The sequence below is a fragment of the Gadus chalcogrammus genome, chromosome 9, assembly GCF_026213295.1.
Source record: "Gadus chalcogrammus isolate NIFS_2021 chromosome 9, NIFS_Gcha_1.0, whole genome shotgun sequence".
NCBI classification, from domain to species: domain Eukaryota; kingdom Metazoa; phylum Chordata; class Actinopteri; order Gadiformes; family Gadidae; genus Gadus; species Gadus chalcogrammus.
Genome location: NC_079420.1, coordinates 17,248,717 through 17,265,359, shown reverse-complemented (window position 1 = coordinate 17,265,359; position 16,643 = coordinate 17,248,717). Strand labels below are relative to the sequence as shown.

At 45.4% G+C, this 16,643-nt stretch overlaps 1 protein-coding gene across 1 annotated transcript; it reads right to left on the bottom strand.

Annotated features, from left to right (window-relative positions):
• Window positions 1-1,248: 1,248 nt before the first annotated feature.
• Window positions 1,249-5,274, bottom strand: LOC130389194 (CMP-N-acetylneuraminate-beta-galactosamide-alpha-2,3-sialyltransferase 2-like). The gene is made up of 3 exons (XM_056598868.1): window positions 5,145-5,274; window positions 4,668-5,074; window positions 1,249-1,411 (listed from the first exon to the last, which is right to left on the bottom strand). The coding sequence occupies exons 1-3, from the start codon at window positions 5,272-5,274 to the stop codon at window positions 1,319-1,321; spliced, it is 630 nt and encodes a 209-aa protein (XP_056454843.1). The 3' UTR covers window positions 1,249-1,318.
• Window positions 5,275-16,643: the final 11,369 nt, after the last annotated feature.

The following is a 16,643-nucleotide window of genomic DNA, read 5'->3' as shown; positions in this document are numbered from 1 at the left end:
CCGTTCCCAGAGTTCCCCCATCACCACGGCGCAGCGCGGCAGCGCTGCTGGTCCCACAGGATACGGAGAGTGTCCCTGATCAACCTGCAAGGGGGGACGGGCCCGCCAACCCCGTTAGACGCTGGGCTCAGAACGGACAGGAATCAGAGAGAATATGGGAACAACACCAGTAGAACAACAGTTGTGGGTTTGAGTTTGACTGATGGTGTCTGACGAAGAATTGGCCTAATCTTCCATGCACAGATACAGATAGCCTCTATCCAGAAGTCGTCCCTCTTTCTGCTCTTGCTGCTAAAACCATGTCACTGAAAACTGATATCGCTCCCTCTGAAACATGCTTGAGTGATGTCTCGCCACTCAGAGTCATAGAGCGGATCCCGTTCCAGGCGTTCCTTCCTGAGAGGATAATGACTGGGTTCTGGGTTGAGTGGATCCCGTTCCAAGGCGTTCCTTCTTGAGAGGATAATGACTGGGTTTTGGGTTGAGTGGATCCCGTTTCAGGCGTTCCTTCTCGAGAGGATAGAGATTGGGTTCTGGGTTGAGTGGATCCCGTTCCAGGCGTTCCTTCTTGAGAGGATAATGACTTGCTTCTGGGTTCAATTCGACTTCAACCCCCGTATGGATTTGAAGGCCAATGATCCGACAAACCAAATGACCGCAGCCAATCAGGTTCGCCACTTTATCACCGCAATTACGGCCCTGTGAGTGAGGTTGACCCTGGAGGACACTTGTCACTCCATTAAGCCGGCACTAGGGGGAGGACCAGGCGTTCAGAGCACATGTCCTTGGGAGGTCACGGCCATCAGGGCAAGAAACACTGTGATGACCCAACGATTACTACAAGCAGCTGTGTTCATTGTTATTGTAGGCTATTACTAACCAACTCACTGGTAGAGGCCGGCACTCCCACTGCCCGGGGTTTAACTCCCACTGGGGCCACTCATGCTAGAAGTATAGGCACTCACGGTTTGTAAAACTATTTGGCTCGCATTAACATACTGCCAGACAGTCTGTAAAGTCGGCATGAGAGAATGTATTTTACTAGAGTGGCACCATGAGTGCAGATGTGAATAATAATTATGCTCCTTTCTTCGGAAACTTCATCTCGCCTAGCCCATTCGAGACATTTAATCCTCGGTCTCTGCAGTAAATAGCCTGACACTGCTTTATCAAGAAACTGCCAGACAAAGGAAAATATTGCCATCGTTTCAAAGATATAATGAATGAGCCGGCACACTGCTTTGTTTGAATCAAACTGACCGAGGGCGTGAGTGTGTCAAGGCATTGATTGCGGGCGGATTCCAGTTAAGTCATTGAATTAAAGAGAGAGGCACTGGAGTAATATACATACCTGGAACAACCTCAGTAGCACCTGGTGGATACTGTGGGGCTTGAACTGGGGCTGGAGCATCTAGAAAAGACACAAACAAGCAAGGTTCAATGTTCAATGGGTTTCATGACCACATGTGTTTGTTATGGCTGAGGAAAGGCCATGTGAGTGACTGGTCCCACATAGGCCCTAACCCTAAACCAACAGAGGGGTCAGATGGACATAGAGCACAACAGGATGTGGAACTAGTAACGGTGGGCATAAAAAAGGGAAACAAATGCAATAAACTTTATACTCTACTTAAAAAATCGTATTAAATTCCCAAAAGGCCAACAGATGTAGAAAACTAAAATGAAAACAACCCACTATATGCCAGCCAATCTTACTTATCTTTTTTATTATCTTTAACATCTGATTATCCCGTCATGATTGATCATCGTGTTGGAACTTGCTTTTGCTTTTGAAATCTGAACATTATGTTACTTTGCTTTCTTCCCATCTGGCAGAAATCACTGCAAGCCAAGTATTATATTCCCTGAAAGGCTTATTCAGACCCCTATCAATAGAGCTAAATATAAAAAGATCACCTCCATTAAGACCCCAGCTTTCACAAGGAAAAGGAACAAGAACAGAATAAGATGAGAGGTTTTAAGATTGATAAAATGAGAGAGGCAGGGAGGGTAAAAGATGTTGTGGCTGCGTCACACGCTGTTAAGGTTAAAATACTTTGCTCCTTCCTTCTGCGCACAAGCACTTTAGGGTTTAACAGGTTTAACATTTCCATTCTCTAAGCTCAATAAGACATTCGGTTTTTCATCTGCATTAACTATTAGCTTCCCTCTCATAAGGAGTTTGCTTCTGAAGTGTTTATGTTCAGTTTGGTTGGTTTAGCCATTGGTCTATCCTCTTAAATGTGACGTCACGCATGGTATTCAATATCTGAACACATCTTTAATGTCTATGTGGCCTCACCATGCCTAGGACTGATACTTATTTCCCGTCGTACTTCCCTTCCATTTTCCCTTCAATTTTTTTCAAGTCCGTTTTTTCCAGTACTGAGCGACCTCATTCCAATCGTCACCCACATGATGATTCACACAGCGACATTGTCATGGAAATCTGCCACACAGCACTGCTCCACTCAATCAAACAACAATGGATACATGTGTTTCCATATGGAATAAGGATGCTTTCCCTCCATTATAAATCCAATATGGGTTGTCTCTCCACAAATAATTGATATTTTATCATCTGGTTGATGCACGCTCGTCAACGTTAATTTGTGTGGGTGTGGAATGTATATATTGCAGCTCTATCTACTGTAGGTCTAGTCTCTGTGGTTGCTGTGTGGGGACGCATGTTTAATGCAGCAACAGCAGCAGCGACTGAGACATGTCTCCGACACTGTGTATAAATACACAATCTATATATATATATGGAAAAAAATGACCAAGTTAGGATGGACCCGTGGTAAGGGCTCGACCCTGTCTGTGCCTACTGATGTGTACACAACGACGCAAGGCAACCAAATGTGTAAGCGTTTGTGTTGACAGTTTCAAGCATATGATAATCCCAAAGCTTTTGGCCTTGTTTCATTTTAATTTTCCTAGATTTTTTGTCCTATCCACACTATGCTCTCCCTAATCTCTGTTCTATTTGAGCCCCCGCCAGAACACGTAGGAAAGTGTTTATTTGAAGAAGACTGCCTGCGTACATGCGGGAATCAACCGGCACACGCAGTTCAGTTTCCGCTGGATTATTTCCCCACAGCCACCAGAATAACTAATGCTTAACCGGGTGTGCGCACCTTTTATGCACACAGCTAGAGAACATTTTGCTCAGTGCTTCATTATTATTCATTCATGATCAGGTTCAGATCATCGAAATGCTGAGCCCCGAGCGCAGAATGTTCTTCCGCCAGCAGAACCAGCCTGTTGAAACTTTTCATGAAGAACATGTTGGACCATCTGGATAAATAGGTAGAAAGCAGTGGAACCGAGCCGAACAGTTGATAGTTATATAACCGTTCACTCAAGGCTACTGCAGAGTCGGCATTTACTCTACAAGGGGTTATAGCCTCATTTTTAACTGACGGCAACAAAATTCTCTAAAGGAAGGGAGATGTGGTTTTAAAGGGAAGCTGGGGGAAGATATTGGTTTGATCTGAGATAAAAGCACTCCTAAGAGAGCAGTATGTTTAATGCCGTAAATCATGGCCTTTAAACTAGTCATCTGTCTCCAGGGCTGTATTCCCTCGCCCATCCCTCCTCCTTTCTCTCTGTTTACAACCGTCCCCTCAAGCCTGCTTCTCTCCTTTAATTCATCCTCTGTCCAATCTGTTCCCTAGCTCTCATCTCTGCCACGTTTGACCCTTTTTCATTACTTTCCACCCGCTCCGCTTCATGATTCCCAAAATCTGTCATCATCTGTTCCTCTTAAGGTCCCTGCGCATGTTTTCTTCATTCCGTCTCTCCAGTCTTTTACATTTTTTTCCAGTCTCACATCTCGGTCTACCAGCCCCCGCCCGCCTCCCTCCCTTTATAAAGAGTCGGAGCAGATGTCCAGCTATAGGACGTCTGCTCGCTCAATCCCCCACCTCCTCCGGGCTCACGCTGCCGAGGTGTCCTTGAGCGTTGTGTTAAACACCAGTGGGTCAACGTGTGAAAAGCAATTTGAGCAGTCACATTCAAATATAAGTGCAAGCACGTACCCGCCTACACACCCCCACATACTGTTTTACCAAGAATAATTTAAGTAAGTGCTTGGAGTACGTCTTGCTCTCTCTCTCTCTCTCTCTCTCTCTCTCTCTCTCTCCTCTCTCTCTCTCTCTCTCTCTCTCTCTCTCTCTCTCTCTCTCTCTCTCTCTCTCTCTCGCTCCCTTTCTCTCTGTCTTTCTGTCTGTCTGTCTGTTTGTCTCTGTCTCTCTGTCTCTCTTTCTCTCTCCAAGAATCTAGTTGGCTCCACAATGATACATAAAAAGAGCAAAACGAGGAAGGAGCAGAGAAAAATTAGGAATGGGGTGAGCAGACACCCACACACCCACACGTACACACACAAACAGATCCAGACAGACAGAAGGGCAAACATAGACGCGCATGCACAAAAATAAAACTGGAAAGACATTTTTTGAATTTCTTCGATGTTAGGTTGAATGTGCTGGAGAAAGTGTACAGTATATGTAAACATAGGTACACACACACACACACACACACACACGCACACACACAGCTTCCTCCATCACAAAACACAAACAGAAACTCCCAATAGCGCAGGCCACCCCGTTCATATCCACACAGCCCTCCCATGACGTAAGGTACGTAGTGCTGCAGTGACTTACCACCCACCAGTAGTACACATCGGAGGGCAGCTCGATGTTGTCCTTGGTCCACACCGGGGCGATGTCCGGCTCGTAGTTCTCATCGAACCAGTCGGAGACCCCCGGGTCGCCCACGCAGCGCGGGCAGGCGCACGTCCTCTGCTTGGGGGGGCCGACGACACCGCCGCCGGCACTGTCGGCGGGCAGCGCCGGGCGCCGGGCGCCGGCGTAGCTAGGCACCAGCTTCACCCGCCGGGACTCCTCCCAGCCGGGCGCCTCCAGGTAGTTGAAGCCCACGGCGCCGCGCAGCGACACGGAGAAGAAGAGCGAGGTGAGGAAGACCACGGCCAGCGAGCTCAGCAGGACGCACGCTCTCCTGGAGCACCTCACGCCCCCCCCCCTCCCCCTCCTCCTCCTCTCTCGCTCCCCTTCTCCAGGCCTCCATCCGGGCCTAAGTTACCTCCCCCCCCCCCCCTTGCCTCCACCACCTCCACCCGCCCAGGGCCTGAGCTCCGACAGCCAGGGGGCTCCTCTGGTCAGCCCCCCGCCCCAGGGACTCCATGCGGCCCAGCCCGGGCGTCTGTCCCGCTGCAGCGTGGCGGACGGGACGCGGCCCCCCCACGGCCATGCCCCCACCCCTTGGCCTGCCACCGTGCCCACCCCTGCCTCTTCCCCCGCCTCTTTCCCCCCGGCTGCCCGGGCTTAACAACCACCCAGCCGTGTTCGGCGGGGCTGGGATGACTGGGCACAGCTTTTCCCCCCACCTCCGCCTTGTTTGGCTTCCTTTGCCCTGACAAGCGTCCCTCCCCACCCCCCCCCCCCCCGCCTCCCCCGCCCTCCTCTGCCTCCAGCTACCTGCCGAGCTGGGGCAAACGCAGTGACGGGGACGCCGTACACGTCTCCCGCTCAAGCCCTGTGTTCTCCCGCTGCGCTGCCACGCGCACACGCTCTGGCTCTATGATTCCCTCTCTCTGTCAACGCTCCAAACCTGTATCTCTCTTGGTCTCTCTCTCTCTCTCTGTCTCTCTCTGCGTGGAGGAGCTCTTTGGTCATCCCATGCACAGAAGTAACACTTTTTTTTTCTCACGTTCACTCCGCCTCAACCCCCTCCGGGAGGATCAGAGGAGTCTTTTTGCGTTAGTTTTTTCGCTGCTTGGGTTGTAGTTTTGTCCTTATCTTTCCCAGCCGCTCTGTGGGAGTCCTGAAGCCGAGTCTCTGGCGGCTGATCTTATTCCGTCTGTCAGTGCGTCGGGAGCGACGCCAGACCTCTGGTGGAATCCTTCTCGACGACGTATGTAGTCCTTACTCAGAGCCACTGCCATCCGACTGGCTGCCGAGACTACCTCCGCTGAACGCGCTCTCTCTCTCTCTCGCGCTCTTTGTTGCACTGTAGCAGTCAAGCAGAGAAAGCCAGCAGACCGGGTGAGAGGGAGGGAGGAGTAGGGAGTTGTTCCAGCCCTAAAGGTGTTCCATGGCGTCACTAGTCATCCTTCAGCGATACTAATTCCTCCCCCTCTGCGCTTCTTTTACCGTTTCTTAGTTTCATTTCTCTTTTTCTTTTCTTCCGTCTGGCTGCTTTCTTTCTCGTCAGTCAAACACTGCCTCAAACACAAACACTTCTCTGTGCTCCCTGCATACCTCTCTCTCTCTCTTTATCTTTCCACAGTTCTGCCTTTTGTTTGTCTTCCTTCTGTCCTCTACTCCTGTATCGAGGTATATCCCTCTCTCCGCGTGTCTGGCTCCCTTGGCCTGGGATCAGGGTGTGGGTTAAGTATGCCTTACCCTATAGGGAGGGTCGCCCACCCACGAGTCTCACAGACCTATATTTAAGGCTCTTCAGTCGCATAGTCTCCTCAGTCCTGGACAAAAATATCAAACAACAAAATCGTATCTCCGCCCACTCTGTTACTACATGTACACCATGTAGTTCAGTGACACAGGGTTTGGTGATTAGCGGGTAGGGGGCTGGTTGCGTCACCGGAAAAGGGTAAACAACTCCCACTTCAGCCGAGCAATTACACAGTATTACACAGGGATTGACAAGGATATGTATTGTTTGTAGGATGAGGGCTTAGCCGGCGAGGACAGACAGCCCGACGGGGAACCCACAGCCTTGGGGAGAACGAGTATGGCAGGGAAAGAAGCAAAGAAGATGGAACCCATCAACCCCCAATCCCATCTTCTCTCCAGCTGGCTCAGAATAGAGTGTCAGAGGACGAGACAAGGAAGCATCTGTCCTCCTGCGCCGTGTGTGTGTGTGTGTGTGTGTGTGTGTGTGTGTGTGTGTGTGTGTGTGTGTGTGTGTGTGTGTGTGTGTGTGTGTGTGTGTGTGTGTGTGTGTGTGTGTGTGTGTGTTGGGGAGTGCAGATATTGGTTCAGGTTTTACCTTATCGACCCATTCAGCTTGCCAGTTGTGATGGTTTAATTTTGTTCATGTGCACGCAAGTGTGTGTGTGTTTGTGTGCGTGTGTTTATATTAGGTACTGTTTTGCTATCTAGCATTTGCAGAAAACAGCACGGTTATTCACCTGTGGAGCCCTGGAATACAGTGTGTGTGTGTGTGTGTGTGTGCGTGTGTGTGTGTGTGTGTGTTTGTGTGTGTGTTTGTGTGTTGTAGAGGGGGTTGCTTGATCTTTGCGTGCCTCTTTCAGGAACATCAGACTGACGAAGACCGGGTTCCGGTTCCTCTAGAGACCTGCAGGGACAAGACAAGAAAGAAAATGGAGAGCGTGGCTTACTCCTTTGCGACCACACAGCAATCCCTCCAGCTCACCAAATACCGCTTTAATCTCACGATGCATATTCCTTGTCCTAGTGCCCCACCACCCCCATCTTCATCATCTCCAAAATATATAGGGCTCCTGTGGCTCAATGTTATGCAGAGCAGTCAACCTCTTCTAATTCCTTTTACCATTTCAATCAGGCTTTCCCTGTCTTTTGTATTCAACCACTCCCCCTCTCTTTTCTCTTTCTTTTTTTTTGTGTGCCGTTTTGTCTAAAGGATAGCCCACGCTAACCCCCTGCCGGAAATTCATGCAACCCACATATTCTTGCTTCTATCTTCCACCTCCTTTACGTTCCCCGAGCTTGGCGGTTGGTCGTATTAAGCATTCCCCTCATTGTAATGTTGTATGTTGTGTAAGCAGGGTTGCATTTAGAAACAAATGGTTCCTTGCAGAGAGGGAAGGGCAACAGGTTTGAAAGTCTTGCTGCTGCTGCAAAAGAAAGTACTGAGCAAGCTTTTGTGGTCCTCCCTTGCTGTGCACACACACACACACACACACACACACACACACACAAAAAAGCCGCCCCGAAATGAGCGATTATTTTCCTCTCTCCTCTTTTTGATACATTGCCATAGCAGCAGGCAGCTGTGACTCGATGTCGTCAAGGCAACAGCATAACCTCTGCTTCTTTTCTTTTTTTACACTTTAAGCTACTGTCATCCGTTGATTGAATGCATGTGTCTTCGTGTGAGATCAACAAGGGGTCACATGGCACAAACGGGATTCTTTGGTCTGCCTACAATGTTGTTTATAAATGTACAGTAGAAAACATGACCGGCACGTGTCTCTAATCATCTCTGATTAAGGCATCAATTGATTAACTAAGCTAGATGCATGCATATACGCACACGCACCCCCCCCCCCACACACATACGTCTGTGGATTATTAAAGAGAGTCCACTTTCTAAGGCAAAAAAAACAGTCAAACAGTACCTGCTGGCATGAGGCGGAGGTGAAGCAAGTGACAGATGAGGCAGGTTAGCTTCAGTGCTCTGCTGGCATGCATTCACCCAAGCCTCCCGAAGGAAATTCCACACCAAGCCGATATTAACAGTCACCTTTGGTGGCTCGACTGACTCCAGCAGAAGCCCTAGTGCGACCACTCAGTGCTGTTTTTATGACGCGCTGTGTTATGAAGATATTATGCAGCGATTGCTGTGCACATCCTCTGTTTCTGTAATTCTGGGTAAGAAGCCCCAACATGGGAAAATAGATACCCAACACAACACAGTTCAATCAATAAGGGGGATATTTAAGATCTTATGTCTAAGAGGGTTTGTTTTTCCACCTTGTCCGGTGAACTGGGTACACCTGAGCTGTCCAGCTGATACAAAGAGGACTGACTGGAGCAGTTCTCCGTTCTGAACATAGAGATTTCACAACATTTGGAAAGTTTACTTTGAATCCAGTGTTCTGGTTTGTTTTGGAACCATTTCACTCTATCATGTTGATCATTGATACACGGTATCCCCATGTTGACCTCATGGATCCCGTTGGGCCTCTGCTCTTATGGTAAGTTTCCATTGAGCACTTGGGTTTCTGTGGGGATTTAAAAATCGGGAGCTTGTCTGGAAAACTGTAACTCAACAGCCAGCGCATAGCACTATACAGCACTACATCTAAACTAATCCTAAAATATTTCTCACCGCTTGTAGAGTTGTCTGAATTCTGTTGTGTTTTTAGGTTAGATAGATTTGTCTCCCAGTTCGCTGAGGCTAGCCCATTGGCTGGGCTATTCATAGCCCTTACAAACAGCCAACCATATATTTTTTCAGAGAGCTAGACTAATCTTTGTAACAAATGCATTACCACATTTTCATAAAAGCTGGCTGACTACTTTGGCTTTAAAATGCTGTGTTTCTTTAACGATTTGCTTCTTCCATCCACTTTTCATTACTGGATTAGCAGAAGAGTGTTTGAAATGTATTTGCAACGGGCGCCGTCTAAACCGTTCTCTTTCACTTTCACTTTTTTTTTTATGTTACAGCAAGTGCCATAACAAAAGATGCAATTAGTGGTAATGGCTTTAAGGTAAAAAAAACAGATCAATCAGCATTTTTGGTGGTGACTGACGTGTCTTTGTCAGCTAGCTTGCTTTCAGTCAGCCTTTGTTTAAATCGCCTTTTGTCAGTTAAGAATTGCCATTAATTACGATCTCGCCACGGTTTGAAAAATGTTCCTGTTTATAGACTAGTCGACCAAGTGTTAAGTTAATAGGTGCACAACTCCTCCTAATTAATTATAAATATTAGGCACTAAATATCAGGTTTGGCTGAATTTAACAGCCAAAATAAGCAGGAATTACAGTTGGGTTTGAATTGGGTAATGAATAAAAGGTTCTTCTTGAGGGAGTCAGCAAAGGGTAGGAGACTGTATGTTAACTCTGCCTCCATTATCCATAACAATAAAGAAGCAGAATAAAATGGTTCCCTTTTCTTTCGTCCCTTGCAGATTGCAGAGTTTCTCTATCTTCTCACATCACTGCCGTTGCTGTTGTTTGCGTGTCCCCAGCCATGACAGGTTAACACATTCTTCACACATCATTCAAAACCTTTCCTATATCTCCAATCTCTTCCAGACCACGCGTCAGCCTTGGCCGATGGCACAATGTCATTCTTCATATTTACCGGTGCCGACAGGTCCCAAAGTAAACCTCCCTTTTCCCTCACACCCCTTACAGTTTTGTTAAGAAGGATATAATTTACCTGCATGGGAAAAATTACAGCTGTGCCCTTGAATGTGGCTATCAAGGTGCCATTTTGAAGAATGACTACATGGGATATTTTAGAAAAGTTCCCAACCCTTAGCCATTTTAACCATAATCCTTTTTAAATAAGCATTCATGATGTATGGTATAGCATCCTAGAACCCATAATCGACAACCTGTCTTCATAACAAGGGGACGGGAAGGGGAAATCTGAACTAAAATGTTTTCTCCTTGCCAAACAAGGCAAGCATAAAGCAAGTAACAGGTTGCTTGAAATGTTAATTCAAGTAGTTTTATCAACTGAAACGAAGCAGCCCTGGTCTGTGCTGAAAATGTTACGTTGTCATGGAAACTCCCCTCAGGGGAATTAAGGGAATATGTGTGTTTCTCAAATCCTCACTTTATTCCGCTGTGTAATCAAGCAGGCCTTGATTATACTATTACACAGTGTCAGTGCCTGGCAAAGCTCTTTTTTCTTTACCGACAATGTATTTTTTCCGCTGGAAACATTAAAATAAACACATAACTGACAAAAAGTTAACTCCATCCATCCATTCATTTATTTGATGTGTAGTTGTGGACCTTTGATAAAATCCATATTTTTAATTACCTTGCGGCTGATAAGGCCTGATGCAGGGGAATGATTGAATGGCTGTCCCACAAGTACAACTGCACCTCCGTCATTGTTCTCTAGCTGGTTGGCAACATGTCCAAAAGGCTATTGATATGCTCCATCATACTGCCCCCATGTCAAACAAACCATTTGAAACAAACAACCTTTCAAACCACTCTATATCAGTCGTTAAATGGCAGCTATGTGGCTGCATTTACTCCCAATGTCATTCAATGGCAGGGTTAAGTCCCAAGGTTATTCTACACAATGTTTAAAAGCTCTCTCCTCTTCACAAACACTTCGGCCACACAGATTGCACTCTCAAAGATCAGTGAAGCCCCGTCCGTCCCGCTCTCTCCGTCATCCCTGTCATTAGTGCACATTTAGGTCTCCATTACTCGATGGGATGACACCACCTCCACCCCCTTCTCCTGCCCCTCAGGAGTCCAGCCAGCATCTGTCACAGCTGCTCTCCATTTTACCTCTCTGCCCTTTACCCAGGAAGACTCTGACTTCCGTGCTGCACCATTTTGATCTCTATCCCACACGGCACTGTCTGTACGTTTTAGGGATATTCAAGGTCGGATGACAAGTGCTTGTAAAGTAAAGAGTGAAGAGTACATTCAAGGACTAGAACATGTTCCTATAAAGACGACCATAGTACACATTTAATCGTTCAGCTTTTAAGCGCATTAAAAGGGGCACTAGGGGATGTTTGGGCTAGAAAATGGACAGATATAGTCCCGTGCCAAATCCCCCCCCCCCCCCCCCCCCTTGCCCCCATGTCTTCCAGATTGAAGGCCTAGCCAATCAAATTAGGAAAAGTGCTGAGCAGCATTTTAAAGCTAAGGCTTTTGCCTAAGCATAGTCCATACCACTGAACATAAAATAAACTTTGGGACACAAAAAACAGAGATTAAATTGCTTTGCTATTGACTTATCTGTATGCACTCAATACAGGACACAGTGCTATGCATTCTGTCCCCTCAGCTGTGTCTAACGCAGCAGCTAGGTTCTGGCCTCTGTAAATTATAACTATTGAAGCGAATGGCGGCCCCAATATGGCTCTTTTACCAATAGCTAAGTAAGAGGAAATCAGTTTTTATTTTGCTATCGGTCTTAGGTTCGTATCAGGATGTAATCATCCTTGCAGATCCAAATGTGTGTGAGTCTGCAAATTTTCCAGGCATTAACCTGAGTAGCTGGGATGACAGTAGAGCAGGAGCCTTGTAGGAATTTAAAACGTGACACCTCAACAAACCAGCAGAGAGCCAACACGTAATGTTCAGAGTATAGGGTCATCAAGTACAAGGACATACCATCATGTTCTTTGGGGGAGGAAAAATAGACATAATCACAGAATAAATTATTTCTTGCTGGCTGAGCTTAACAGATGCTTTTTTCTTTTTGCTTACATGTGGAAGAGACAAAACACACATATCAAGAGAAACAGAGTATATTTTGTTGAAACAAGCAATGCACCACTATGGAAGAAAAAAAGCTGAGTTTCTCTCTCCCTATTAGTTGTGAACCTAGCCATGGTCGGAAAGTGGTTTGTTATTTTCTCTAGTGAAAGGCAGGGACAATGTTTTGTGTGGCATGCTAGATCAATCAAGGAAGGAAAACGTATTAAATGCATATCTCATTCAAGTCTTGTTCGGTTTTTAAAAGCCCTTAATCTCTGGTCTTCTGGTCTGGACAGGACATTGATTAACTAGACCTAAAAAAAAAAACACTAAAGGTCTCCTTCAGTTTCTCCCATGAGTGCCTTCAAATACTTCACAGAGGGCTGGGGTGGGTGGGGGGTGTTGGGGAATAGAAATGAATGCCTGATAGACAGCAGCCCAGCCTGTATCAAAGCACAGATGAAAGGCCTTAAAAACGAAAGAGAATCAAGATCCAAAAGAAAGGATGCACTTTTGAGATGTAGATCCAAACAAAACCCTGTTTGTTACCAAGGTTAAGGATGAACCTACTTTAAGTTTGGAATTAAGGGTGTGTTGGTTTTCCTCAAAATTGATGCACATATACTGCAATCAAATTGAGTGAATATAAACCGAATTAATTATTCTAGATATAATTTAAATGCATGAGTATAAACTACACATCTTATTCAAATACAATACTGAATAGGCTAGAGCTTACCTAAATCACAATTTGAGAGAGAGAGAGAGAGAGAGAGAGAGAGAGAGAGAGAGAGAGAGAGAGAGAGAGAGAGGAGAGAGAGAGAGAGAGAGAGAGAGAGAGAGAGAGAGAGAGAGAGAGAGAGACTTACACCAGACAATTCCTACACAAAAGGCCTGGTCAGATATCATTGACTACCATTGCTTATTTGTCTTTGCTGAATGCCCCCAGCCTCCTTAACAAGGAAGTTAGAAGTAAGCCATTTGTGCTGAGCGGTCAAGTGTTTCATGTTCTGAATTTTAATCACCCTGGTGTTTTAGTATTCAGTCATCATATTGCCATTAGAGAAGATTACCAGTCAATTTCAATTGGTATCATGGTTAGGATGGTTTCCCGAAAACTGCTCAAATATTGGATTGTCATTCATTAATGTTATCTCTGTGTTTAACATGTCATGTAAGTTTCACGTTTTGGGCTCAATACAAATGGGTTCAAAACTGCTTGTCTGTTTTGGTATTTTGGATGCAGGCTTAGACAGAAGCTATGGCCAGTAGCCATGGAAAGATAGAACACAAATAATTCCTCTCAAGTAATCCGGAAAAATCTGATTCGTTTTTAGGTTTGTAGAAAAATTTGTGTCAGTATTGTGAAACAGTTTGAAGATGTGATGCAATCAGAGGGAGCCTTTGGGGGTTTACATCACACTTGAATTGCCTGGAGGCCATTCCTTTTGTATAATAATGAAGACCTACAACTACTTTAGATTAGAATTCAACTTTATTGTCAAGAGTATAAAGACAATGCTGTGTAACAGTATAACAGGGCATTACACAGGCATTACAGATTTTCCCAGAGACCTTGAATTGCACATACAGGTGATGCAGTGATATGTGTGAGTTCGCCATCTGTGCCGTTTACACAGTCACAGAAAACCTAAAACGGAATTTCTCAAATGTTTCCCTCTAAAACGGTCTTGCACGACTGTATGCCTCTGGACTTAATTGTCACCGCGCGATCTGGCGTCAATGATTGAAGCTCTAAAAATCCTTTCTGACGTTGTAGCCCACTGCAAAACAAACCATTACAGAATGACAATATTCCGTTTTATCTTGTTCTAACTTGACTCTTTACCTTGTTCTAACTTGACTCTAACTTGACTTGATTTGTCATTTGTCTTTCCTTTGCATTCTCCTGTTACCGATATTTCCCTGTGTTCACTGGGTTCAAGTTCTGCTCAGCACTCCCAGCAAAGCCCCAGGACTCTGCTTTTCCTTGGACCTCGACCAGGACTCTGGTTTTCCTTGGACCTCGACCAGTTCAAACACATACTTGGGAAACGTACTGTGCTGGAAATGGTATTCTTTCCCTCTTCATAATCGATGCATTCCATTCTCTATAATGTCAAGTGATGGGCCAGTTAATGTTTGGTCAATGTCTAGTTCATGGACATTGCTATTTTCCTTGCAGTAAGTCTCTTCAAAGTGAGGTATATTTGTTTTCTTAACTTGGCTTTAAATCTTCGATGCAATTAGTATTTCTGTCTGATTATAGTTTTAGCTTGATACAATTATTTCATAAAGTTTGGTTTAGTTCTGCTTTATCTTAATTTAAATAAAAACTAGATGGTTTGGGCATAATGGATAGTTGACAGTAACCCCTCTAGAAGAGTTCAATATGACTGAGTGGACTAACATAAACCATGTGTTAGTTGGATCCACCTGTGGCCTGCGTCAGGTTGCTATCTTGGTGAGGTTATTCGCTCTTTTTTACAACGGTACTTCTCACCCAGAGTGAATACACAAGTCATGGGAAATGCAGTTGGATTCAGTCACAAGTGTAACAGTGTGCTTGCTTACAGTTAGTTTCGGGTTCGAAGCTGATTATGCGCCGCTACTTGGACGATTTATGTTGGCCTACATTTCATGTCTCATGATGATAAGAGACGCTATTCTGGAGCTCCCACCCCCCACTGCTTTGTGCGTTGCTGCTCTCAGCTCTATACGAGGCTGTGTTTGTGTGCAGTCTCTACGGCCTACTACTGCCACTTTCTAACGATTCATCACAAAGAGAACAATCATGGCACATGGATCAACACATGAAGAGTGAGCACAGGAGATGCCTATTTCCACCACTGATAGATTTCAAATTTGCCCAATATTGTTGTATGAAGAAATATTAAAATATATTCATAGAGGTTATGCAAAAATAAGAGCGCCACATCAGTCTTAAAGTAGGCTAATTTGAATAAGTAATCTCGCTCTATCTTAAGCTTTTGTTAAGGTACTTTCCCCTAAAACTATGCTTCAATGGGCTGTGGCTGAAGCCGTATCTTAGCAACACTGGCAGGAAGAAGGACGAGGGAGGGGTAACGGGGTGAACAGAAGAGGGGAAAGTGGGTGAGGGGATAATACGAAACGGAAATTAGGGTACAGAGGAACTAAGTAGGTGGGACGGGGAAATAAACAAGAATCTGTGAAACCGGCAGATACGTGCGACGATGGGGAGAAAATACAAGAAAGAACGGACTATGAGACGATAAGCAGCAGGGGGAGATAACGTCAAGTTATTGTGTCCACCACAGCCTCTATAGCTGGCTGAGGAGATGGTCTACAAACTGCCAGAGACATAACGATGCCCTCGATTCCTCCTATTATGCCACGAAATGTCCAATAGTGAACCTAATTATCATAGCAACAACCCAGTGCAACCACATAAAAGGAAAATGTAAAATTAAAAAAATAAACTCACCTCGTTAAAAGGATCTTAGGCTGTTTCCACCGTGGCCGGCAGTGTGTCTGCCTCAGACGTGCGGCGTGTAACGGACGTGTAACAGTGTACAGACGTGCTCCAGGCGTTAACGGTTCAGGAAAGCGTCATCGGGTTCAAGACGCGTCTACTGGTTCATGCACTTGCCTCTGTGTGATCCCAAAGTCTTTATACTGTATTTATACTCTCCCCGAAGGCGAGTGAGAGACCGGTCAGAACGACAAAGGAGATACAGGCGCAGGGTCCATTAGAAACAAATCCACGTCCGTCCCGGTGCAGTGCCAGTGTGTGTAAAGACGATTCCAGATGAGGAGAGGCCACGAAACCGCAAAGCTGTAGAAGCTTTCTTGGTTGCAAAAATAAAAAAGACGGATTGCCAGCTGTTTTATTTGACAAAAGATTTCGTCCCCCCCAGACCCCCCTACACGGCAGGTCGTGAAGCGGTGTTGGTGTCTCCGCTGAAAGGATCGTCCTCGTTGGTCATGAGCAATTCGACCCCATCAGAGAATATACAGTGTGGTGTTATTTTTGTAGTCCGGAAGTTGACAGCCTGCCTTTTAGTCAAGCTTGTAATTAAACAATTGATCGTTTAGTGTTACATCGAAACGCTATTAATGGTTGCAATATTACTGAACCAAATACAATAAAACAAAAAAACAGACATTGACTATAATCGCAAATAAGTTTATAGAAATATGAGAGATGGTTTGTACTCTCCCTTTTATCCCTTTTAAGCCTTCATTATGTGGAAACAAATAAGATTAGAATTCATCAAATATATACAAGGACATTTCACAACTACAGACCAATTGGCCTATTCAACAATATAGTCCTAACTTTAATTCTTTCAATCCAATTCAATTAAAATTAAAATTACTTTATCTTTCCGTTAGGAATTTCAGATGTGGAGGAGCAGCAGGGTGTGTCCATACCCAACATACAATAAACAAAACAAAACAAAACAAAACGAAAAACACGCACACACGCGCAAACATACACCA

What these genes read in the sequence shown, in the direction of transcription:
- LOC130389194 (XM_056598868.1), bottom strand. Translation starts at nt 5,274, where the DNA reads ATGGCCGTGGGGGGGCCGCGTCCCGTCCGCCACGCTGCAGCGGGACAG. An exon ending in TGTCGGAGCTCAGGCCCTGG is followed by an intron (nt 5,075 to 5,144) that starts GCGGGTGGAGGT and finishes GGCCTGGAGAAG; the next exon opens with GGGAGCGAGAGAGGAGGAGG. An exon ending in ATGTGTACTACTGGTGGGTG is followed by an intron (nt 1,412 to 4,667) that starts GTAAGTCACTGC and finishes TGTCTTTTCTAG; the next exon opens with ATGCTCCAGCCCCAGTTCAA.